General features: G+C 40.2%; 2 protein-coding genes across 8 annotated transcripts in view; one reads left to right on the top strand and one right to left on the bottom strand.

Annotated features, from left to right (window-relative positions):
- Positions 1-127: 127 nt before the first annotated feature.
- Positions 128-12,941, bottom strand: limd1b (LIM domains containing 1b). 6 transcript variants are annotated; one of them, XM_054745071.2, is made up of 6 exons: positions 4,746-4,920; positions 4,549-4,650; positions 4,074-4,282; positions 3,880-3,951; positions 3,711-3,762; positions 128-3,627 (listed from the first exon to the last, which is right to left on the bottom strand). In XM_054745071.2, the coding sequence occupies exons 1-5, from the start codon at positions 4,885-4,887 to the stop codon at positions 3,742-3,744; spliced, it is 546 nt and encodes a 181-aa protein (XP_054601046.2). In that variant the 5' UTR covers positions 4,888-4,920; the 3' UTR covers positions 128-3,627; positions 3,711-3,741. The 6 variants fall into 6 exon arrangements, 3 of the variants coding, with proteins under 3 accessions (XP_054601046.2, XP_070403611.1, XP_070403610.1); XM_070547510.1 differs by having other exon boundaries at positions 128-3,762; positions 4,074-4,136; positions 4,215-4,282; XM_070547509.1 differs by having other exon boundaries at positions 128-3,762.
- Positions 11,870-25,940, top strand: part of cdcp1b (CUB domain containing protein 1b) — a 14,480-nt gene continuing 409 nt past the window's right edge. The window contains exons 1-13 of one of the 2 annotated variants that reach the window (XM_015973511.3): positions 11,870-12,188; positions 15,074-15,298; positions 15,383-15,724; positions 17,000-17,215; positions 18,653-19,006; positions 19,087-19,302; positions 19,521-19,877; positions 20,670-21,029; positions 21,720-21,917; positions 22,327-22,683; positions 23,672-24,025; positions 24,113-24,194; positions 25,086-25,940. The exon at positions 25,086-25,940 is cut by the window's right edge and continues 409 nt beyond it. In XM_015973511.3, coding sequence (XP_015828997.3) covers positions 12,122-12,188; positions 15,074-15,298; positions 15,383-15,724; positions 17,000-17,215; positions 18,653-19,006; positions 19,087-19,302; positions 19,521-19,877; positions 20,670-21,029; positions 21,720-21,917; positions 22,327-22,683; positions 23,672-24,025; positions 24,113-24,194; positions 25,086-25,575 — 3,618 coding nt within the window. In that variant the 5' untranslated portion in view covers positions 11,870-12,121 and the 3' untranslated portion in view covers positions 25,576-25,940. The remainder of the gene's footprint in view (positions 12,189-15,073; positions 15,299-15,382; positions 15,725-16,999; positions 17,216-18,652; positions 19,007-19,086; positions 19,303-19,520; positions 19,878-20,669; positions 21,030-21,719; positions 21,918-22,326; positions 22,684-23,671; positions 24,026-24,112; positions 24,195-25,085) is intronic. The other variant, XM_015973512.3, reaches the window with a different exon arrangement.

Raw genomic sequence — 25,940 nt, 5'->3', positions numbered from 1 at the left:
GAAGAGGTGCTTCACAAAATATAACAATATAAAAAAGAATTTAGAAAATTATTAAAATATATTTAAAATGCACAAAAAATAGACAATTGTGATTAAAAATGTGGAGAAAGAGAGAGAGTGAATAGGAAAGAGGGAAATCAGTGGATCCTCATGGAAGGTGGAATAGGCAGGGAGAGCAGAACAGGGAGAGGGTGATGAAGGTCACACAAAAGCCAGCCTGAACAAGTGAGTTTTCAGCTGCTTTTTAAAGGAGTCCACAGATCTCAGGCTCAGGGGGAGAGAGTTCCAGAGTCTGGGGGCCACAGCAGCAAATGATCTGTCACCTTTGGACTTTAGCCTGGTGCTGCACAACCAGTAGGCTTTGATCACTGGACCTCAGGTCCCTGCTGGGGGTGTAGGGACTAAGAAGATCACCAATGTAAGATGGCGCTTGTCCATGTAAGGCCCTATAGACCAGAAACACGATCTTGAAATAAACCCTGAAGTTGGAGGAAATGATGGCGCCCAGTGCAGCTCTGGCTTGTAGCTCATTGCCACCAGGGTGTGTACAAATGAAGGATACACTGTACCATGTATTGGAGACCTCTGACTCAAGAAGGTGCTACACCAGTGCAGCTAATTTATTTATTACACTATGATTTGTCTTGTCTTTTTGCAATCATGCAGCCTGCAGATTTGCAGCAAATTCATAAGTGTAAATTAAATTATCTGTGTGTTGTTATGCGAGTACGTGTGTTGGGTTTCCTCAACCTAAACGTTTGTAAAAATGACAAATTAATAAACAAATAGATTCGAATGAATATTAAACGCAAAAAAGATTTTTAGATTTCACACAACAAAAGCCTGAACTTGTTCACCCATGGAGAGCATATACATTTTTTTTCAGTGTTCCTTTTTCCAGCCTTATCTACTCCAGATGGATGTGGTCATGTGGGTAGGAAAGGGGTGGGATTTGTTATAAAATCTATATAAGCGTCTTTCCAAAGTCTAATCTTTTTTGTTTATTTTGTCTCTTTATATCCTGTATCACCAATGTTTGAAAAAGATTAATGGATTTTGATTCATAAGGCCCAAACCAATTTCCAATTGTTGCCCAACTGCCGAAGCCAATTTTGTCTGCTTCCATTTTCCTTCAAGTAACTGTAATGAACACAATTATTTTATCTGAAAAAAATTAAACATGCTTACTTATTTTAAAATTCTGATTCTAACTTCCTCATGGAAGATCTGTCACTCATGACTATTGTCCACATTCATGGAAGCTCCTCACATAAATGTAATACTATAGAAAACAATTTCAGCAAATACAACAGATGTGCACACTACTGGATTATTCATATTTCAAAAATGCATCATGATCTTTGACATTTTATTTAGTAGCAAATAGACGATCTGTTCTGAACTCACTTTTCTTCATTTCCATATTAGGACACAAAGATGAATAATAAATGTATCAATAGTTACATCTTACGTAGGAAGCCATCGAAGGTGAGATTCCAAAGAAACTATGAAATCAATTTGATGTATCTTTGAATACTACCTTTAACCAGAAGATCGGAACTTTTTATTGCAGGGATTAGGTAACACTTCGTAATAGCCCAGAGTCAAAAAGAGAGACAAGTTTGAAAGTTTAAGAAGATTTATTTCTAAACAATTTAAAACAAGGCTAACGATAACTTTAAACACTATGTGATGGATGGATCTAGTTCCTTCATGACGTTACATAAAACACAAACAGTAAAACCTTATTATTAAAGCAACACTAAGTCGGTTTTTTTTCACTTTAACCAACTCCTTAAAAATTGGGGCTCAGTGATTGTGCTGAAAGAAAACTTACCAACTTTACACGGGGACAGCATTCTGCAGCCCTTTGCTGAGCAGAAACAGCACATAACACTTTTGTGGAGCGGGTAGGTGCCCCAGAGGGCGCTATTTACCTGCTTAAACGCTATTAGCCATTTTCTGTGCCAGTAGCCTACCTAATAAAAGGCTAGCAGTTAGCCGTTTTAGTTTGCCGACCGTCAATAAAAAACACAAGAAGAAAAAGAAGAAGAAAGAAGTTTCCGTCACGGTCCCCGCTCGCCGACGCACCTCCAGATGGCAATCTAACCCCGGTTTCACACTGCAAGCATCAGCGGAACGGAACAGCAGCGGAGCGGCTCACTCGCGAACTTCAAAGCGGTCCTTTTCACACCGGGAGAGTCTTGGCCGCAGCACGGCTGCCTCGCTGTACCCGCGAGATTCTAAAATCCCTCGAGACTTCCTACACCTTCCTCATCGAGAGATCACAACCCACGTGAGGAATCACACCATTGCACTTCTCGAAAGAAACTGGAGGTAAACAAAGCCGTTCGGTCACATGTACTGACGTAAGTTACATATAACATCGCAACGTTGCATTTTATTTTGAAAATAACCAGGGATTTTACACTGAAACCGTGTGGTTTCCTGTCTCGCACTATGTGAACTGTGAAAATTGACATGTCCCAGAAGCGGCTCGCGGAAAAAATAGAACTCGATCCTATCTTTAGCGGCGCGGCATGCCCCTTCTGGGACGCGCCTGGAAATTGCCGCGTCGCGGCTGGTTTGAAACACTCCATAGACTATGATTGGATTCTATTTGAAGGGGTGCCGCTTTGCTGCCGTTCCATTCCACTGATGCTTGCAGTGTGAAACCGGGGTAACACCTAGGACTCCAGTTCTCAGCATTCCCCTTACTACTCACCCCGCTACATCATCACACAATATCAGGAAGCTCATCTCATCTACTCAGCACTCAGTCATTATTTTCCTGGAATCGTGCCTAGAGTTTTGAGCAAACCAGCTCTTCAATTTTTGAGCCATCCAGTTCTTCAGTTGTTCTTCAGGACACCTTAGAATAGCTCTACACCCTGGTGGGAAATTGTGTTTGCAACCATCTTCAGCTGACAGAGAAGTCCTAAAGCGAAACGTCTCTGTCAATGCATGCCCGTCTCTCACTCGGGGATCTTACAGAGAGGTATGAATGAGGCTTAACTGCGTGTTAGCTTCTCCTGATGCAAGCATCTCCACGTTTGGGTCGTAAGACACGCTACATTCCAACTCCCAGTTCAACCAGCATGACAGTTGGCATCACGAGGGAGCCTGGAAGTAAAATTAAGAGAGTAATGTCTTTGGAGGTGAAGCAAAGAGCTAAAACCAGAGGGGACATCAGCACAACCTGCAGTGTCTGAGGGAGATAAAGGAGGCTATGAAATTATGGACTGATGATGACCTGGCTTTGTTGCAACTGGACTTGTAAGTAATAATATTTTTGTCCAGCAATATGGATCTTTTTCATGGTTTCTTTTGGTATAAGTTGGTTTATGTTAGTGTTAGCTTGTCGTTAGCGTTAGCCACAGCAGGCTGCAGCAGGGATGTTCATGACAGTTGTAGTTCCACTTTCAATCAGTAGGGCGGGGAGCCGGAAACTTTTTAGTGTAACTTTAAGATGACAGGGTGATTACTGAGGTAAGAAGTCATGAAAAACATCACTTTGTTAAACGTTTCCTGGATCACCTGTTTTTAAATAAGATTAACCTCACTGCTATAACACTCTACGTGGTGATACTTGTTAGATGATTCCACCCAAATTGAGTCTCTAGATCCCTGAAACAGTTCAAAGGAGAGAAGATTATAGATATTTATCATAACATTGAAATGTGAGGTCATTTTATGAATTCTTAGCTCACCTCTGTTGGCAGTATTGGCATCCTGCAGGCATCACAGCGGGGAGCCTTGATCCTGAGACCATGAGTGGAGTCTCAGAAACTGATTTATCTCCCATGTATCCTGTTTAGCAGGATATTCCCCCTTTTTATTAGAGGGTGAGTCAAAGGGCGAGGCCTATTGTAATTTCACCTCTGATAGTCGCTGACACAGTAAATCCTGCAGGCTGAGTCTACAGCGAAGGGCTGATCCACCAGCTGCAGTCTGCAGATGACACAGCCAAAAACAGGATGGGTGGTACGATTTCCCACAAGCCTGCAGGACCTGATTGTGGAGAAAGTTAGTTCTTCTAAATTTCATTTTTTAAGAAACGAGTTAACCCTCACCAAGTCTGTGATTGAGTTCCTGCAGCTGTTGCACACTTCTCTGGATGGATGAACACCTGAGAACTTCAAAAATATCTCAAGGAAGTCACAAAAAGCGAATAAAAATCGTTTCAATCTGAAGAATAAAAAATGCATGCTCACCAGAAAATCTTCCTCACAATAGATTAATCCAGATGCTGTAAAAAATGGCTTCCCGTGGAGCTGTTTGTCTGAGACAATGGTGCATCACAATGGTGCACAAGAACTTTAATACAGGAAAAAATGTTGCTATGTAAAACAATAAAACAGTAAAAGGATTAAAGGGTTATTTCTAGCCGTTTAAAACAATTAAAGGTGTAAACCCTGAACCCCGAACACACAAATCCCATTTAAGCTTCATTTGGGGGAATATTTAAAAAATAATTAATACAAGTCATAAAAGGTTAAATAGAAAGTTGAACTTCTTTGCAGAAATGTTCACAATCTAAGGACTCACTGCACATGCTGCAGGTGAAACATGCTCTGTGGAAGACATGACCCATAGCCTGGCACGCTCCTCCTGCAGCGTTCACCGCCTCACCGCATCTGGTGCAAAGTCCTAAACACACATAAAGAAACAATGCAAAGAAATAAGAATAAACACGTGCAAATGGTAAATATTAAACTAAATCAATAAAACTCTTCCGTCCTCACTAAAGTAAAGGCTGGGAGTGTAACTGGGGTCTGTCATGTCCAGTTTGCCTTCATTTCCGTCCCCCAAAGCAGTCTGACAGACCTGAGGGGGTCTCGTTACACAGACAGCTGGGGAGCTGTCGGCCATGTTTATGAGGGACATGAGTCTGCAGACGCCCCGACTCCTCGGGGGGTGGGGGTGGGGGTGGGTGGGGGTGGGGGGGTAGATTTGTGGGTGGCAACCGTGGCAACGGACAGGGACAACTGGTAGGAAGTCAGAAATGTGTCAGTTTTACTCGTACATCCACATCTTCAATAATTAATTCCAAGGATTTATTATAAAATATTCAAGCAGCCAAAAATTTGTGAAAGTTCTGCAGTTAGAATGTTGCCCATTTAAAAATGACTAAATCCCACAATGCCTTGCATCAATAATCCTGTAGGTGTCCTTGGTCAAGACACTGCTTAATTGTGATTCGATCTGTGAGTACAAGAGTGATGCAAGTGGAGTTGAATGCTTTATTGTTTATTTTAATTAAAAAAACACTCTGCTAAATCAGTTTCTAAAGCTGAAGTGTACATTTAACATTTGAATGAAAGTTTAATGTTTGCTGTAAAAATGCAAAAGACCCTGGACCAGGGGCGCAGATAGGATTTTAAAACTGGGGGGACGAAGTTCCAATGTACCCTCCCCCAAACACATACACACACGCACGCACGCACGTACACATACACAAACTATTGCAAGAGCCTTAACTAGAGCTCAGTCAGTTTGTGTAATTTCATCCAGTGGTTTACGAAAAAACTAACACTATTATATACATGTTTGAAACCATTATGCAGTGGAACGCTGGCAACAAAGCTCTGCCTGATCAACACTATCCAAATCAGTCATTTATTCTCCCAATCAATTACTAACCAAAACCTCATGCTTTATGCAAAACATTAAATGATTTTCAGCATACCAATCTTTACAGAAAACATAAAAGCCCTAAAAAAATGCACATAAAATAATTTAAAAAAACATATTCACTTATCATTTAGAGCAGTAGTTCCCAGATGCTCCTTCGTATTTTTTACGTTATTTAGACATTTTCATTACATTTGGAAAGTTTTAATCTATATATACATAAATGAAGCTCTTTTTAAATTTCATATTTTACTTATTTTTATGATTATGTGGCACACTTTGACTTCCATATATAACGCATCGGCACCTGCCCCTTTTTATGGCTTTTTTTTTACATTGTCGCTACGTCTGTCAAGTTAGCGGTGATTTTACCATCATTTCTACATCCATCATGTCCCAAAGAAGGTTAAACAAACATCAAACCAAACGTTTGGAGCTTGTAAGCTCCACACACCTCTTGTGCAGCACCAGCTGTCTGATGCTGCAGCAGCGTCAATCTTCCCGGCTGGATCAGAGACAATATTGTGCTTCATAATCAGAGTGTAACGTGATGAAGGAGCTATTCCTCCAGAGGTTATTTAACCTCTCTCCACAGATGTCTCTGACACAGTACTAGAGTGCATGAGACTGCCTCAAGGTCATGCATTTGCTTCTAAAACTGTTTTCTTTCCAGCAAGAGAAGAATGAAGATAAAGCACTCTTTCCTTTAATAAATCAAAGAACTCTATTTTTAATAAAGCTAATCAAAACAGTGTTAGTCAATAATATAATCAATAATATAATATAATGTTGACCGATCTGTGAAATGACAATGTTATGTTTAATATACTTTAATAAATAATATGACTTTAATCTAGTCACTAGACATGCTGACTACACATAATGTACACACATTGCTGTTACTGATCCAATCAGAACCTTCCTTTCTGAAGCGTGGCATAGTCTCTGTGGTGTTTATAAATCTGCCAACTTTGATTCAACCAGAAATCAAAACATCCAGATTAATAAAACCAGTTCCAACGCCATCTTAAGTTCAGTTCTCAAGATCTCACTGGAGTTCACCGCATGCTAAGCGAAGTATCGGACCGGCCATCCGGACTTCCTTTTTAAGCTGAGAACCATCAAGCTGGATAAAATCTGTTGCATTTTACCAACCAAGCAACTGTTCCTTTCAGAATAAAAGCTGAACTCGCTGACCCAAGGGGGGTCCATTTGATGCTGTGAACCACCTGTCGCTTTTTACCTGGAGACAATCCAAAGACTAGTTTGTCGTACTGCTGACGCTGTTTCACCGGCTCCTGTACCGAAAGGGGGTCCGAGGACCTGGCAGATCTGTACGGAGGTCTCATCTCAAAGGGCATGTGTGGAGCGACAAAATGGCATCTCATGTTTTTATGAAACTCCGATCAAACTCTGATCATAGCTAGAAGCAAGACATCACAATATCATTCAGACTTGCTTCTCCGGATACGAGAGTTCTGGTAAAAACATCACTCACATATGCACCAGTCATCTCACGTCTCATTACACCAGATCCATCCATCATTTAGAGTTAGTCTTGTTTAAAATTGTTTAAACTGTTTAGAAATAAATCATCTTAACACAGTGGTTCCCAACCTTTTTCCCAAGGGACCCCATTTTTTACCAGTAAAATTTTTGATGACCCCCTCCCATTCTCTCTTCCAGTACAAACAGTATTAAGAAATGATAAAAGTGTTCAAGCACATTTTAATATGCTTGGATTCAATAGATAACAGTAATAGTAGGCTCCAGTACAGAACTAAGTCATTAACAAAACCAAACAGAGCATAATGTGCTTGACAGTTTGTATTACTTTTCTGAACACATTGTTTCTTGTAAACACTGATAAATCAATCATTCCTTTCAATAAACGTTTGACACATAAAAAATACACTGAGCAAAATGTACTTAAATGTGTATATTACCGTTTATACTAGATTATTTACTGTGAAGGCTGTGATTAATCAACCAGTCCTATCTTTAATGAACTTTTGACACTTGAAAATAAAACAGTGAGCTGAGCAAAATGTTCTTAAAAGTGTTACTTTTTCTGTACTAATTATTTCTTGTGTTAATATCAGTAAACTTTTCACTCATGAAAAAAATGTGAGCAAAATGTAGGCTATAAACAAGTAATAAATGAAGTTTTAACCCCTTAAAGTGGAGAGGTCCTGGCGACCCACTGAGAGGCTTTGGCGCCCCCTTGTGGGGGTCGGGACCCCCAGATTAGGAACCACTGTCTTAAACGTTTAAAAGGACTCTCTCTCTCTTCTCTTGTCTCTCAGTTAATACAAAGTGTTACATAATCCCTGCAATAAAAAGTTCCAATCTTCTGGTTAAAATAACCCAGCGGTCCGTAACATTGATTTCATATTTACTATGGAATCTTATGTCTCACGGGTCCTTAATTAAATGTAAATTAACTCTTTCACATAATGGTGTGTACCAGACAAAGTGATCAGTCAACAAAGACCAGACCTGCTGGCAATTATGCGTTTTATCTAATGTTTGCGCTCTTCATGTTGCGCGCATCTCCTCCTCTCCCCGACTGCGAGCCTCTCGGCGGGAGGCGATTTTCAAACTCAAATCTCCAAAACTTTGCTCAGCCTGAAGATTACACATCTCCACTATCTTCTGGTGTAAAGTAGTAACTTCATGAGGGATCATATTTGTAGACGAGACTTGTTAAAGTCAGCAATGAGGCTTTGGCGCTTTTAACGAGTAAGTCCCAAAACTGACAACAACGTACTGAAACTAAACAGACAGATCGGTCCCGCCTACTTACACTGTTGGTCTTTTTTAAATACGCAGAAATAGTTGCTTGCCTTTTTCGCTTCATCCTGCATCCTAGCAGCAACCACTTTTGTGCCTCTGGAGTCGGTGTTTGTTTACATCATGCTGCATTCAATGTAATTGGAAAAAGGAGCTTGCGGAGACGGAATGGGGTCGATCTGAATGGGGGGGGGGGCAGTTCCCCCCCCAAATCCAGAACCGCCCCTGCAGACCAACAGACACAAACTCAAATTCCATTTACATCTTACAGAAAAAAGCAATAAGAATAATCACAAGGAGCAACTACAGAGATCCGTCCAATCCATTATTTATAAAATTAAAACCACTAAAATTCTATGATCTGGTGGACTACAATATTTTAAAATTTATGTATAATGCAAACAAAAGGAACATACCTGCAGGTTTAATCAAAAGATTTCCAAAAAGACATAGCAAATATGATTTAAAAGGTCATGAATCATTTAATGTACCTAGACATCGGATACTCATTAAGGAACATTGTGTGTCCATATATGGAGTTAAATTGTGGAACAAATTAAACACTGAAATCAAGAATGCAAAAGCAATATTGACTTTCAAAAAAGAGATTAAAAAATGAAATGATTAACTTATATAGATCTGTTACATAAATGCATGTGGGGAGGAGGTTGGGGATGAAAAAAAAGGGAAAAGGAAACAAGTCTATGTATGCACATGTGTATATATGTATGTATATAGTCTATAACTTTATACTTCTTTCTGTGTAACTTGTTTTCTTTCCTTTTTTTCAATTCATGGGTTGAGGTTGTGTCGGCCAACCAGTCCAGAAACTATATTGTTCAAAATTTTTAAGAATCATATGATCGTTTCATTTGTATTAATGTTATTTTAGTTAAAAGGGGCAGATAACATAAGTTTTTCTTCTTTCTGTCCCCTTTTTCATTTTGGCTTGTAGCAATTTAGTTCTGTATTTTTATTTTAATGTCAATAAATGAAAATAAATAAGGACAAAAAATATCTGGATTTTTCTTCATTGTTCTGAAATATTCTGAGTATTTTTATTCATTTCATCAGGACACCATTGAAACTTTTGATGACTAAAACCTTTGGAGTGTATTGAGCAATAGATCAAAAAATTAGTTGTAAATTTCAGTTTGAGTTCATCTTGGAGTTCTGGAGGTTTTGGTTCTTCATCCCAAACTTTTTAATAACTGAAATACAGAAGTTATATGAATATTTATGTCACTTTATTTGTTTCTACAAAAAACTAATTATCAGCAAGCAAAGTTGTTATAAGATTAAATCATTTTAATAAAATGGGATCATTCTTTTTCGGAGTTAAAGAAGTATTATTTAATTTTATGGTTTACTGATCGTATCAAAAAGTAAAAGTATTTTTATTTCTGTTGACTTGATAAAAGCTTTACTTTAAAAACAGAATGGATTAGATTGAAGTGGAGCCAAACTAAGCAAACCCAGCTGCTGCTGCCTCCATGTGGACTGTTCAGGTCCTCCATCATGGAGTCTGCCTATAAAACCAGGCTCAGCTCCAGCAGATGAGTAGCAACAAGTCAGAAATGTAACTGTAACTGACGTTGTTGTCTATTTTAAAAGTAGATTGACATTTTTGTCATCCAGTCTGCCACGGATTCCTTGTTGCTATTTACAGAGTTGCCCTGTGGAGGAAATAAATAAAAGAATAAATCATTGTCAAACACCAGAACCAGCTAAGATCCTTCAGGACCGACCCTGAAACCATAGATATGTACATAAACATTGTTTTATACATATGGGTGAAACTCCCTGCAGCACATGTTGGCTGTCCAGCAGCTACAGTTACATGGGAGGGGATGTCCGACAGCTGCTGGTTCTTCACTGAGGTCCGTTGTTGTAGAACAAACTGCAGCTCAACACCCACTTTGCATGCTGTCAGACTGGTTCATCCAAAAGCAAAAGCTGTGTGTCGTTACACACGCGTGTGTTGGTTTTCCTCAACCTATACGTTTGTAAAAATGACAAAATACAAAATAAATAGATCTGATTCAAATTTAAAGGCAGGGATGTTCCAGATTTCACAACAAAAATCCTGTTTCATCTCTCACTCCATGTGTGTGTGTGTGTGCGTGCGTGCGTGTGCGTGTGTGCAGATGATCCAGCCCTCAGGTATGTTTCTGTGCAAAAATGTCCACCTTGTAAGGCATGTGGCGGCACGAGTGAGCCTCAGCACTTCTCTGGGAGTGTTCACACACCAGATTACATTTTTGTTGCAGTTCCACTGGGGAGGAAATGCACCTGATCAGACACAAGTTGATTTTTACGTGCAATCATAATCTGCTCATTTAACTGACCTTGTTATTTTTTTTTAGGTTTGCTTGCTGTCCAGCTTAGTTTCAATCATTTCATTTCCTGTTGTTCATCTAAAACAAATTTTAAATTCATTTAAGTAAATAAAGGCCTAAAATCATTTGAAGGGATGCAGGTCGCCTATCGACAAAGTTTAAACTAAGAGAAACTAAGTTGCATAATATTGCAAGATCTCTTGCAATCTGTATTCTATAATTATGACTTATGATGTCATATATGAGATTATGATAAACTAAGTCCTACATCATAATTATGGCATCCTTGCTCTTAATTATAAGATACTTTCTCATAATTATCAGAAAATTACTTATATTGATGAGATACTATAGTCATGATGAGATAGTTAGTCATAATAATGACATGAGTTCTCATACGTATGGGATACTAAGTCATACTTACAAGCTAATTTATGATAACTATGTGATTATGAGAAATTTATGAGAAACTAAGTCATGATAAGAAGATACTAATTCCTAATAATCAGATTATGGATTAATAACTATCTGATAGTATGTCATATGAAATTCATTCTCACAATTATGACAATACTTCTCATAATCATGAGAAACTTTCTCACAATTAAGAGAATTTTTCTCATATTGGTGAGATTATGAGATACCAAGACATACTTCCCCATACCTGTGTGATACCATGTCATATTTATGAGAAGCGTTCTGATAATTATTGGATAATGAGAAAATAAATTATAATAATGAGAAACTGCACAAACACAAGATACTATAGTCAGAATGACAAAGTTCATAATTATGAGGTAATGAATCTTAATGAGGAAGCTATAGTGATAATAATGAGATATTGGGGTGTATTCGGTAAAATTCAATAAAAACATTGAAATTAATGAAGTCATGTTTTCCTCATAATTATGCAATGCTAAATCTAAAAATGGGATTTTCTTTCTCATTATAGACTTCCATGTTGTCATAATAATATTAGTTTTCAGGTTTGATCGGTCCCAGGCTCACTCCCGTTTCCACTCCCCACAGCAGCTCGGTGCCAACTATCTTTGGCATGTTGGGCTGCTTATAAATAGGGCGTCCATTGTGCCACAGCACGGAGAGCCACCGGAGCTCGAGTCCGACAGAACGACCAGCTTTCCGCTGACTGTGCGTCGGTAGGACTGCGCGGACCTTCCTGCAGGTTGGAACAGGTAAAACCCACCTGCGGGCCACGCCCTCCGCCGCGCACAGGTAACGTCGAGCAGGAAGTGGCTGTCAACGCCGAGGCTGCTGCTCAAAGTCACCGAAATGTTCGCGTTTTTCTGACTTCGACTTAAAAAAAATTATTATTAGAAATATCTTACATTTAGAAGATGACGTGTTTCTGTGGAACCCGCGCGCTCCTGGTGTTGTTGTTTCTGTCATCTTTGAGCTCCACAGGTGAGAAACTTTCATTTGTTCTAAACGATTGACGTCTGCTGCTGACTTTGAGCGCGCTGTCGCTCTTTTAACGTTTTAGTGGAAGACGGTGATAAAAACAGTGTGTGAGAGAGCTAGGCCGGGGTGTAGATAAGAAAGCAGGTTCAACTCCTCCCACTGATCAGTGCTTTCCGACATCAACGCTGCTTACTTTCGCAGAAATCTAACAGTCGAGTCTCTGTTTTTCAAATGAGGTGTTTATGGAGCTTCCTGGGGGGCAGAAATTCACCACTTCATTAATCATTTATCAGCAATCTGCCACTGATCTGCTGAGTATGATCTCATGTTGGAATATAACTGGCTTATTTATCCACCTCTTTTTGTAGTTTTATCACCTTTGGAGGAAATATTTTAGAAATATTGTAGATTTTTAGTGTTTTTATGGAAATTGTGGACATGATTGTGTAAAAATCTTTCCACAGGAGGCAGTGGCACCTTTATTTCTACCTAAAATGCACCAGCTCTTTGTCTGATCCTTGTAACAAGCCTTATATTTTTATATTTAAATACAATTTCCAGCTTAGGATGAAAAAAACAACTCATTCCTTTCTATATTTACATGCTATATTAAAATGATAGCTGCAGATTACACGATTGGTCTGTTTTAAACGAAAATCTAATACATTTATTTAAAATTGTAGGTATAAATCGAGTATTTTTTGTGTTTAGTTGTAAAACATACACTAGGGCCATGAATCAGTGGACTTACCCTGCTCTGTGTCAACACCATCACCCTGGCAAAGGAGGTATAAATTTTTATGGCACAATTTTGAACCAGTAAAACTAACGAGTCATGATTTTACAGCTGCGGCATTTTGCAGCTGCACACAGAAATGAGGAACAGGCATCAGAAAGTAACAGTGATAAGCAGTGATCGCCCCCCTGATTCCTGCGTGATGCCTCTGGGGTGTGGAAGACCAATGACGGGGAAACATCTCCACCAGTGATGCAACACGGTCATGTCAACACAGGGCAACCTCGGAGAGGAATTTTAACATCTTGTGAAAAACACAGGAAGTGATTGGAGTCCTGACCTCAGAGCCATCTTCACTTCACAGAAACGTATTAAGACAAGTTGTGTTACCCAATTAAAAAAAAAAGTTTCTTCTGTAATATGAGTCATGATTCATGGTAATCATTGGAGGGTACAGTAAGGCGTGTCTGGTGGAAACTGCATTTTGTTTATTTTTGAAAACAAATGTATTCAGCATTCGGGCAGAGAGCTCAGAAGGTCTACGATAATCACCACATGTCATCCGTGACTTCAAACGCTGGCTGTTCTCAGGGCTGACCTCCTCTGCTCTTCGCCGTGTTTACAGACAGCTGCTATCTGCTCAGGACTTCAGATGACGCTGCACTGCTGCCTCTGAAGCATGCATGCATTAGCTGAAGGGTGTTGCAACCACTTCCCTGGTCTTATGCAAAACCAAGGAACTGATCAATGACTTCAGTAAAGGTCATGTTGAACAATAAGCCCTTCAAAAGTCACGGCGACCATCATACCATATTGGGATATCGTTTTTGACTCGCCGTTGACTTTTGAACGCAAACCGTTGTCTGTAAAGCAGGAAAATCATTTGCGTGTTGGAGTCCAGCGGGAAGATTTCTCTATGGGAGAAATGAACAACCCAGGTTACAATCATTATTACAGTAATTAATGAGGAAAGTCTCCTTGTTGCCCTCAGGGTGACACTATTAAAAAAACTAGAAGAAAAGCACATTCTGGTGCTCCTTCAGGTTTGAAATGACCGTATTCAGAGAGTAGCTTTTAACGACTTTTTTCACTTGTGATGCATAAAAACCTGCACTGATCCCCACACTGTCACCAACGTGTTATTGGTGAGCATTTTGATTTTATAATTCATAATTTCCTCTTACTATAATAATGATGTCCATGAATGTTAAAGACACATTTTGATGCCAAGAAAGTGCTTATTTTTAACATCCAGCAAAAGTTAATTTAGGTTTTGTGTAAAAACACGTAAAGGACTACGACTGCTCGTTCTCACCAAATTTACATCACCAAACCAGGAAGAAGAAAAATGACAGTTTAGCGAGCTTCACATCCTATTTCTAGGTTGAAAGCAGGATAATTGATTGTGGAGAAAACCACTGTAAATCTGGCCATGTGGTAAATAGCACATGCTGGGGGAGACGGTGAGATTCTGCTTGACGTCATAAATGGAACTTCTCTTTTGTGGTCTTCAATTACCAATTTTTGACAAGCAAATCTGAAATTACGTGACAATCATCTAAACACACAGAGGTAGTTGAAGTTCAACATACGTGTGATTCAGGGTGTAAGTTAAAGCGGACCAGAAAATTACTTTATAGCCCAATTCACTTACATTCTTTATTATTATTATATATTTTTTTCGGTCAGGGGACTCATGAGCCAACTGGAACGGGAGAAAATCTTAGGCTCCACAAAATTTTTCTTCTTAATTCATGGTTACGATGTTGATGGCCCCTAGGCACTCAGGAGGTAGAGCTCCAACAATCGGAGGGTTGTAGGGTTGATCCCGGCTCCCAGCAGAGAATTCTGCTGTTGTGTCCTTGGGAAATACTCTTAATCTACCTTGCTTACTGCTGGTGGTTGAAGGAACCGGTGGTGCCTGTGCTCAACAGCCTCGCCTCTGTCAGTGTGCCCCAGGGCAGCTGTGGCTCATCACCACCAGTGTGTAAATATGTGAATGGCAAACTGTAGTGTAAAGCGCTTTGGAGTCCTCTGACTCTGAAAGGCGCCATAAAAGTGTGGGTCATTAATCATCATTTGATGCTTTGGTGTGCTGAAGAATTAACTGTTGACTTGTTTTACCCTCGCCTCACTTATTCTCTTTCATCAGAGTCCTTGCAGACAGTGGTGCCACCATGCAGTGGCTGTACTGTGACTGTTTCCACCACCCTGACTCTGGATGAGTGTTCTGTCTGCACGGTCAGTGGGGTGAATGACACCCAGACATCCTGCAGCTCCTCAGTAACCCTGGTACCTGTACAGGAGGTTAAACTTCTGTTTAAGTGCTCTCAGCCCATCGAACAGTCTTTCACCGTGACTGTTGACAGCTCTGTTGGTGAGTTTAGATCGTTTAGTAAAGTCTAAACACATGTTTCTGCACCAAAACGCAGAGCTAGTCTTGTCTAAAATTTCAATGCAGAATGCACCGGAGGTACCTGCAACCCATCGACGGTAGAAGCCCCGGCATCCATTCTGCAGCAGTTTTCCAGAACCTTTACTTGGGAAGTAAAGGTACCTGAAAAGACACTTGTGAAACTCAACGTTCTCGGAGAAGGACTGATTGAGACATCACAACCGTGCCCCGATGGCCTGCGTTATACAGTGGCCACATCAAAAACCAACATTAAGAACTGGACCCATTATTGTCGTGGTGGCACTGAGAATGTTTTAAAGCTGCTCAATCAAGCCGTTGTGTCTTTAGAAGCACAACCGAAGACGAAGGTACAACTTGTGTTGTTTCAAGCCACCGCTGAAGCTTTTGGTAAGAACAACATCCTTGTACGACTTTTTATTTATTTATTTGTTGGAAAACATTTTCATGAAAATGTGGATGCATCCGCTCAGTTTCCATGTGTTTTTACTGGATTGTAAGGATTGCCGGAGTCAATGCAGACACTGATTATCATCCAAATAAGCTATAGGTCTGGAATATACTTGCTGTTTAATGATGCATACGTGTGTTTAAAATGGCTGCGTCACTTAACTTGTATTAATTTGAAACGTCATTTGTACGCATCTCCCCGAAATTAATGTGACACGTTCACACACTGCAATATTCGAGTAACCAGTTGGTGGAGTTGACAAAAGAGCAAGACACACTCGCCATGGTCACTCTGTCTCTAGAAGTCTTTCATTTCACCTACGGTACAGCTGTTGTCTTTTTTCTGTCATAATCTCAAAATTAACCAATTACTGGCCTCTTCTATTGACGACATGTTTGTTTTGGTTGTACCCACAAACTAGTAGTCTAGTGTGCCCCCTAGTGGAACCCTCCAGTACTACCTTCTGTGCAGTACCATGTAGCAGCAAGTATGTGAACAAAGAAGCCGCCTGTATACAGCAAGTATATTTCGGCACATAGGGAATTGCATTGTTTTATATGTATTGATGCAATCCCCCAGCCCAATCCCATTTTATCTCTAGTTCTAAATCTTAGCATGACTAAGCAAAATGAAGGGAAGATGGCTACTGGTGTATGCAGATTATTTTCTGAATGTATTGGAAGAACAAAGTTGTTGAGGTTTCTGACTGCTCAAACGTCTCTTTTCATGTATATGTTTTCAAAGTTTTATAATAGACTATAAATAGTTAAATTTTAAGTATTTGAGCAAAAAATTTTATTTAGCTTGTAACCAAATTTTTTTGTAGCCTGTTATGCTCATTTCTGACCTAACCGTGTTCGTTTCCAGTCTTTGATGTTTTTGTTTTCTCATTTTGCTGAAGACAATTAAAAATACATTAAAATTTGTAACATTAGGATTATAAATGTTCCCAATTTTTTATTTTTTGCATAAAAGAACATTTAAAAACTCACATTTTCTTGAAAACTTGTTAAAAGTCACACAAACATTTTTCAGATACAAGCCTTTATTACAGAATAAAAAACAAGGGGTCACTCAGAATTTAGTGATAAGGTTTGGAAAGTAGCCTTAGCCAAACACATTTAAGGATGTTTATGCAGTGACTAAACGATACACTTCGCAAACAGATTACCTCTTTGTTCTGTGTCACTGACTGTTGTTTTAAATTATTTTAGTTCGACCAAAAATGGTCGTAACCATTGGCCCCAGTTCCACTGTGGTCCTGAGCCGCGACCAGGGGGAGCCAGAATGTGACGTGTGCGTCTGTGGTGGTCCCGCTCCTGACTGCAGCTCATCAGAAAAGACCCTGAAGAGTCCTGGCGATCTGGAAGTGGACTTTGGCTGCCTGAAGCCCCAGGAGGTGTTCACCATGAAGATGACAACAAAAATAGGTAATTGCATATCTTATCTCAGTGGGGAATGAGAAACCTTTAATTCACTGGTAAATACTTATTTTATTTATTTATGTACTTTTATGAGGCTCAACCACTTGCTTCAAACCATCTTTTTACCAGTGGGTCCTCTATAGAAAGGTTAAACCGAAATAAAAAACTGAAATAACAAACACAACATTTTCCAGGCAAACGTAAAATCAACAGGACAAGAGCAAAAACACACAAAAAAATATCTGAAAATTGTAACCAATTCAATAAAAACAAACACTTCACAGCAGAAGTGTAAAAAATTGCCAAGTTAAATGCAATCGCTGGCCTGTACAAAAACATCATAGTGATTATTTTAAAAATAAAATTGTACTGCTCAAAAATAGCCCTTATGTCAGTAAAAAGTTTCCTGGGACAATTTTCATCAACAGCCAGCTAGACACAATTCTAGAAATTGCAACTGGGGTCTGCACAAATTCCCTCTGCGGGCCGCATTTGGACATGTCTGCTTTAAATCCATTTTTGGCCGCTTATCCAGGGTCGGGTCACGGCGGCAGCCTAAGCAGTGAGGCCCAGACTTTGCTCTCCCTAGCCACTTGGGCCAGTTCCTCCGGGGAAATCCCAAGGTGTTCCCTGGCCAGCCAGAGACATAGTCCCTCCAGAATGTCCTGGGTCTTTCTTTAGGTCTTCTCCCAGTTGGACGTGCCCGGAAAACCTCACCAGGGTGGCGTCCAGAAGGTATCCTAGCTAGATGTCCTAGCCACCTCAACTGGCTCCTCTCGATGTGGAGGAGCAGCGGGTCTACTCCGAGCCCTCCCGGATGACCGAGCTTCTCACCCTATCTCTAACAGAGAGCCCAGCCACCCTGCGGAGAAAACTAATTTCGGTCATTTGTATATGTAGTCTCATTCTTTCGGTCACTACCCAAAGCTCGTGACCAGATTTCTGACTTGAACTAGAAGGAGGGACCACATTACCCTGTTGGCTTCTCTGCACTGGCTTCCGGTGTATTATCAGGCAAAATTGAAGATCCTCCTCCCTGTCTTCAGGGTGCTGCAGGGCAGTGCTCCCCCATACCTGGCTGCACTATTACAGTGGCATGTCTCCTCTAGGGCCCTTCGCTCTGCTGAGCAGGAGTTGCTGGAAGTCCCCCGCTCTATACTGAGATCTAGGAGGGACTATTTTTATTCTCTTATCTACTATGATGTTTTTATCCTTGTTGTTATGTGCTGTTCAGCACCTCGGGCCTCCACTATGGTGGTAGAAGGTGCTATATAAATAAAATCTGATTGATTGATTGATTGGTTGACCATAGGTGAGGGTTGGAGGGAGCTTTAAAGTAATCCGAATATAATTAAAGGATAGGTTTCTCATATTTTACTTTGTGCAAAGTTTGGCATAATAATTAAATACAATTTTTTTAACTCTTCCAAACTTTTGTCTCAGCATGCACGACAAGCTCCTGCACTCCAGCCGTAGCTAATGTTGATCCCACCCTCTTCAAGGACTTCAAAAGAACCCTGATGTGGGACATTAGTGTCCCAGAAAGGACCGTTTTATCTTTGGACTTTGGACCTAGTTATGGACTAAAGGACATTTCCACCACAGACAATTGCCAGGATGGTTATAAGTACACTGTGAGTACATCTAGGTTTGATGGAACCATCCAAACTAACAGTTACTGCAAAGATGGGAAGGTGTCTCAACTAGAACTGCTTGGAGCAACAACTGTAACACTTGAGTTACCCACAGGAGGAGATCTGGACCGGACTGTGTTCAATGTAAACACAACTCCAAGACGTAAGCACGCCATTTCAACAAACGTTTACAGCAGTTTAAGTGAATAAATCTTTGCAAAAGTTGTATTTTTGTTTTTCTAGGTGGCAGACAAGAGTCTGTGACCTCTGACCCCAACACCATGATCTTCATCAGCAGGGTGGCCCAAGAGCCAGACTGTAGCGTGTGTGTAAACGAGGGTTCTGGTCAAAACTGTAACCCACAGTCCCTTAGCCTGACTGACCCTTCCAACACCATCGTAGAGTTCACGTGTCCACTGCCTCAAGACGTCTTCAGTGTGGAGATAAACAGGCAAATTGGTAGGAATATTCAAATTAGCTTAGTCATGTTCTGATTCGTATAAAAACTGGTTTCTGAAGATATATTTTTTTAATGAAACAACCAATCACACGCTTTAATGCTAATTTAACACATGGTGAAGTTTTATAAAAGTGTTTTATTAGGAACATTCACTTAGGATTTTATGGCCTTCAAACGCGGCACTCCTGAAAAACTAACTCGTGTGTTCTGTCTTCAGACTGCACAAAGTCGTCCTGTGTAGGTGACACTGTTCACGCTGAATCCACATTCTTTCCTGACTTCAATCGGACTTTCACTTGGGATCTGAAAGTTAACTCCCCTAAGACTTTCCAGCTGGACTTTCCAGAGCCGGGAATGCGACAAGTCCAAAAAGAAGAATTGTGTCCGGATGGCCACACGTACTCCCTTATTGCCTATCCGCGCACCGGGTTTGCAGATATTGGTACCTTTTGCCAAGGAGGCCCTGTGAACACAGTACAGGTTCGTTACAAGGGCCGCATGTCCTTGAGGGTGCCTGGGAATGCTAAACTGGGTCCTGCCAACTTTAAACTGGATGTTGGACCTGAGACCAGAAGTAAGTCAGTTACAAGAATTTATTCCCTTAACTGTTGTGACCGGAGAGCGAATTTTGAGATTTTTAGGCCTCCAGAGACCAAATCTGTATGACTAAATGTATCAAAGTGTTATGGGAAAGTTTTATTAAAGTTAGGGTTTTCCAACTGCACAACATAAGGAAAAAAGACAGAAAGGCAATGAGACGAGGAAAACTGATTTAACGAGTCACCCCTGCTTGCCGTATTACAGAGTCGGCTAACGTTTTAGCCTGCACTTGCAACCAGACTTTATATACTTGATGAAACTACTAAAACATGAAACTGTTGGGTTTAATGAGTAAAACTATCATTTTTATTATCCATCGAGTTTACCAAACTTAGATCTACTTCCTGTAAAGCCCTTTGACAATAAGAGCTTTGGGCAAATGCACATTGCAATAACATAAACTTGGTTGCTTGTAAAAACACAGCTGGTGTCATTATGGGTATTTTATATTCTCTTCCTATATACTATGTCTTATATTAAAGGTGCAGTGTGTAAGAATAGAGTAAGACGACATCCTGTGGTAGAGTTTGGTTACTGCAATCACTCTACTAGAAAATTTCTAGGTTTGCAGGTTGTAGGCCGCTGGTCTAAACCAAACTCATGTTAAACTTAAGCGATCAGAGCTCTGGTTTGAAGCTAACCATGTTCCCCAACAATTATTAATCTCTGAATAATTTAAAACATGTGATCATAAGTTTTTTTTTTTTAAATAAACCCAGATGGAGCTACCAGTTTCTCACTTGTTTTCTGCATCTCTCTGTCTTAGTGCTGGCCATCATGAAGGTCAGTCTACCTCGAGGTGTATCGGATACAGACTTCAGCACACCCTACTTCCCCAGGAAGTTCCCCGATCTTCAGCAGATGCAGTGGGATTTCACAGTACCCGGCATGCACAACTACACCATCCTCTTTCATAACTACACAGCCCCTGAATGCCTGACGGGCGATGTGGCGGTGGAGTATCAGAAAGGGGAGTCAAAGGTGACTACACTGACTCTGACGGATCCCCAGCCTCAGCATCAGCAGGGGGACTTCAGCATGGTGCTGAAGAACTGCGAAACCAACACAACGCTCCAAGGGCTCAGCTTGAGCTACAGAGTCTCTGTGATGAGAAGTGGTCATCCAGGTAATAAATTACATCTGGTTCCTTCTCACTGCAGTGTTTCAGTACCTTCCAGAGTGAGCTGTTTCAGGGCTCTGTCACTTTTAAGAAAATAAGATGGGGCTGTCCACACCTATCTTCTGATTGGCTGCCATAAGATGAGAAGTTCTGATATCCAGAAGGTTCTCAGAGTAGAACCGCTGCTCCTCCACCAGCAGCAGCTCTCTCTTACATGTGAGAGGCAATTCTATTCTACTTTCCCAGTTTGTGGCATCACAATCGGGGATGCTAAAAATTGGCTCGTTTTAGTCACATAATTCCTAAAGTCAAACACTGACAGAAAACAGAAGGACAAGTTTTTTTTTACCTTTAGGGTGTTCTTTAGAGGTAGTAGAGACCCACACGACAGCACGAAAGGATGCAGAAGGTGGATTTTAAATAATATGTCCTCTTTAACTATGAAAGTTAAAGTAAGAGTGTTTTATTTCCCACTTCTCTACGTTTCTCAATGTTTTTTAAACAGAAATTGTGAGATTGTACTTGTTAAGTTCATTGCTCAGCTTTTAAAATGCTTTAAAACACTGAAATTTTTTGGGCAGAAATGTAAAACAGGCAGTCAAAAACAAATAGTTTCCAAATAATAAAAGTATAAAGATATTTTCAGAATAAAAGCTCAAATTAATTCCTGAATACTGTGTTGTGTTTCTCCGTTAGTTCTCTGTACAGTGGATTTAACCAAACAACAAGGCGTGTCCCTGCAGATTGAGAAAGTAGGTTCGGACCCGTATTGTGAGATCAGCTTAAACTCTGAGGTCAAAGAAAAGATGAATGTATTAGAAGGAACCACAGCCCGTCTCTCCTTCCTGGACTGTACAAAGGATGACCTTCGTCTGACTGCTAGACAAGTTTTTGGTAAGAAACCGCTAATTCTTATGATTTACTCTCAAAAATGTTAAGTAAACATAAACCTCTGAACTGTAAATATGGCTTTTTATAGACACAGGACATGTTTTTGTGGATGTGACCTGATTAACTAGGCAAAAATAAACATTAAGGTCCTTTAGGCAAAACAGGATCTTAACAGCTCTACTCCGGGAACCAATCGATGTCCGTTTAGAAATTTTATCTTTTTTTTTTCTTTAAAATTTAGTTTTATTTTTGTTTATAATTTCCTGAATAAATCCGTCCTAATTACAAAAGATAAAAAATTAAAATTTGGAGTCAACCCAATTCAAGATGGCCACCATGGCTAATTGGTAAACCCAAGCTATAATTCAGTGTAACAGAAAATTATCTAAATTTCTATATTTTGACTTCACAGACTGCCCAAATGCTGCATCGTGCCCTCCATTTTCTCTAACCATTCCCTCTTTGGACTCCTGCCTCCCGATGCCACTCAGTAGCTTCACTTGGCTCCTCAGAATCCCCAGCGACCAATCGCTGGACCTGGTATCTCCATCTGGGAGTCTTCAGCAGGCCCTCCCGGGACAGGAGTGCCAGAAGGATTTTTTGTTAAACGTGGCTGAGGCTGATGGGTATTCTGTTGGAGATTTCTGCCTCAATGGCAACATTCAGAAAGTTCAAGTGCACGCCAATATCACCGTCACAGCTACGACACCAGACTTCAGCAAAGTCAGAGAACCGTTTCTCAATGTCAGCATTGGTCCAGAGATCTCAGGTAAATGTATTTTTGTAAATGCAGTTTTGACCTGCTAGCTTCTTGGGACTCAACATATTGATGATAAAGTACTATTTAAATTGTCAAACAGCTTATTTTTTTCATACATTTGCCCAAAGAAACGTGAAATATTTTTTGTCTTTCTGACATGTTTCGGGTGAGTAAGTGCCTAAAAATCCAGTTTAAAACTGGTTCTTTAAGTGGTTTGTTGACAAACACTGGTTCATCCAGTAGGCCTAAACATTTATCTCTAAATGATTTATAACAAAGGCAGAATCCTTCCTCTGAAAGTCCTGATCAAAAAATGACTATGAGCAGCTAAGTGCGTCTTGGCTAGTAGAAGCTAACCGTTAGCGTTAGCAACTCCACAAAGTGGCAGATTCAACTGTACAGAAAAACGATGGACCATTTTAAACTATAGGAATGAATCGGTTCACGCTGCTTTAACAGAGAAAAATACCTAACGGTGATTAAAGATTAATAAGAGGAAAATGGATAAATGGTTCTGACTCTTTGTTATTTGTACTTTTGCTGTGTTGTTCTGCGTTTCATCAACACCTGAATACAGCAGGTTCATACTTGCTCGTGGCTGTTTTTAATCACCGAGATACTTAACATCAAAGATAATCCTGATTATGAAAGAAAAAGACTTAAAGTTGTTAGATTATAACTACCTCACGAGTTAGTATTCTCGTCATTTTCAGGTTTTCATTGAATCTAATTCTTGCAAAGTGTGAATAACTGCTGTTTTTTTGTTTGTTCCATTTGACATTAGATGGTAAAGATTTTAGCTTTTTCAGACAAAAAAAACATTCTTAAAGAATAATTTAATGGCATAAAATAGTTAACTTGTAAAATCTAGAAAATAGTCAGTCTTTAAAATGAATGTATTAGAGCTGTATTTGCTTCCAGATACCACATAGTGGCAGTAAGTCACAGCAGTCAGACTCCAGCTCTGAGACTCCTCTCCATTTCTCTTACTATCCAGAAACCTTCATCTACAGCATTGACCCGACTATGACCATTCTCACCCTACTGGCCACCCCTAACTGGCCTCAGGGCATGAGACCTTTCTCCACCGCATCCTGGATAGTCTCTCTCCCAAGTCAGTACAGCGCAGACATTCAGTTTGCCAACCTCAGCCAGCCCATATGTGCTGAAAAACACACCCAAATCAAGGTGAAGAACCTGGACCAGAAGGCAGAGCTGATGAGCCGGCGGGAGGACGAGAAGATAGAAAACTTAATGGCACAGCAGAGTTTCCAGCTGGATATGTCCAACTGTAAACCAAAAACGGGAGACTTTGGTGCTATGACCAAAATTGTTCTTCAGAAAAAGTCCAGTGAGTAATCTTTTTTCGGGCCCAGAAATGCTCTCACCTTCACAAACTTTGATTCAATTTTGAACGTTTCTTTATTTTTCTACACAGATCTATTGGCCATTCTTCTTGGTTTAGCAGGAGTTCTTCTGCTTTTGATCTTATTGCTAGCTGCTGTCTGTGTTATAGCAAGGTAAGTACCCCAAAGACCTTATTCTAGATGGCTGCCACAGGAGACGGATCTCAGAAAGCAAAAAAACAAAAACAAACAAAACAAAAAAAAAAACAGTGACACCTCTCTCAATTTAGCAGATATTGAGCTAAAAATATGTGTCACTTTAGCTAAGAGTCAATAATGACATACTTTGAGAATTATACGTCTTTGCTTAAAATTCTGGTATTATATGTGGTGTTTCTATATTGCCTGAAAGGCTCTTCAAATAATGATGGCAGCCAATAAATTAAATTAAATTGAATGGCCTCTGAAATGTACAATACTGGAGAAACCTCATTCAATAGTTGTGAATGTCCCGTTTTAAAGAAGGAAGTAAAGCCAGAGCTGGGCTAGCTGGTGTAATGGAGGGAATGTTCATTCTGTTTGAAATTTTTATTTAAGGAGATGTTTTACAAGGAGATGTTTTACATGTTCTGTTTAGAGTCTGGTTCTGTTCTTGTTGGGAAATGTGTGATGGACCTGTTGTCTGTGAGCGCAGCCTGTTGGTTGGCAAAGCTTTCCATCAGTTTGCTGACTTGGCGATGTGACTGTGACGTGTGTGTGTACACGGTTGGACAGAGGATAATAAGTAGAAGGAGGTTCATCAGTTCCTGAATGTTTGACCTGTTGCTTGTGGGATTCTCCCAGATAATTGCTGGAACTGCTGCTGCTGATTATAACTGCCTCGTTTTTTTACTATAAAAACATGACACTATAGCTAGCATACTAAATTGTAACACAGTTGCAGTCAAAAAACGTAGATCTGAACCCTTGGGAACAAGCACTGTGCATTCCTGAGGGACGGCTCGATGTTTCATGATTAGATTCCTATCGACTCTTATTTTTCTGTTTTGTATCCCATCTGAACAGGAAAAAGAAACAGAGACGGAAAGAGTCATCCATCTATACGACCAACAACATCTTCCGCCCAAGTGATCGACACTTCACCAAACCTTCCCCTGACAACAACTCTTACGACTACATAGATGACAGCATGGTCTACGGTCACATGTTGACGGACACCAGCTACCCAGACCGCTCGCTAGACTTCCCAAAAGGCAAGCAGGCGGACACCTATCAAACCTTTACAGGCCCCACCGATGTACCACTGCCTATCATTAATGAACCAGAACCTGAGCCTGAGATGGACATGTACACACCGTTCCTTGACACCTCTGAGTCTTTCATCCCGTCCCGCCCACGCACTCCCATCAACCGGCAGGAAAGCCTCGGCTTCCAGGACAGCAGGATGACGGATAATCAGTTTTGCACGTTCAAAAGCACAGGTGATATCAACACCATCCAGCTCTCTGGTGAGGATCTGAAACCACAACCGCCAAAAAGCAAGGATTACTTATAATCTGTCATCTGTGGAATGGAACGATTTTACTAAAGACACATTACAGCACAGTCGGTGGACCGCTGCACCATTCTCAGGGAAGCTGAGTCCCTTTTAAAGCAGATTTTGTCTTTGAACACATTTTTAGATAAATCTGTGAGCCTCGTTTTTCCATGAGAACGTGAGAAATGGACTTATTCTTGCTGGGAGCTAAATGGTTCAGGAATTTGAAGCGGTTCTGGTTCATGCAGCAGTTGTGGCCTTAAAAACAAAATGTGAACGAGAGAAAAATTTTTTGCAAATGATTGATCACATGAATAATCAGACATTTCTTATGAGAAAGAATGAAACAAAGGGTCAGTCATAAACAATTCATGCAGATTTTT

The sequence above is a fragment of the Nothobranchius furzeri genome, chromosome 19, assembly GCF_043380555.1.
Source record: "Nothobranchius furzeri strain GRZ-AD chromosome 19, NfurGRZ-RIMD1, whole genome shotgun sequence".
Classification (NCBI taxonomy): domain Eukaryota; kingdom Metazoa; phylum Chordata; class Actinopteri; order Cyprinodontiformes; family Nothobranchiidae; genus Nothobranchius; species Nothobranchius furzeri.
Note: the sequence above shows the minus strand (reverse complement) of the source record. Positions and strands in the feature narration are given on the sequence as shown.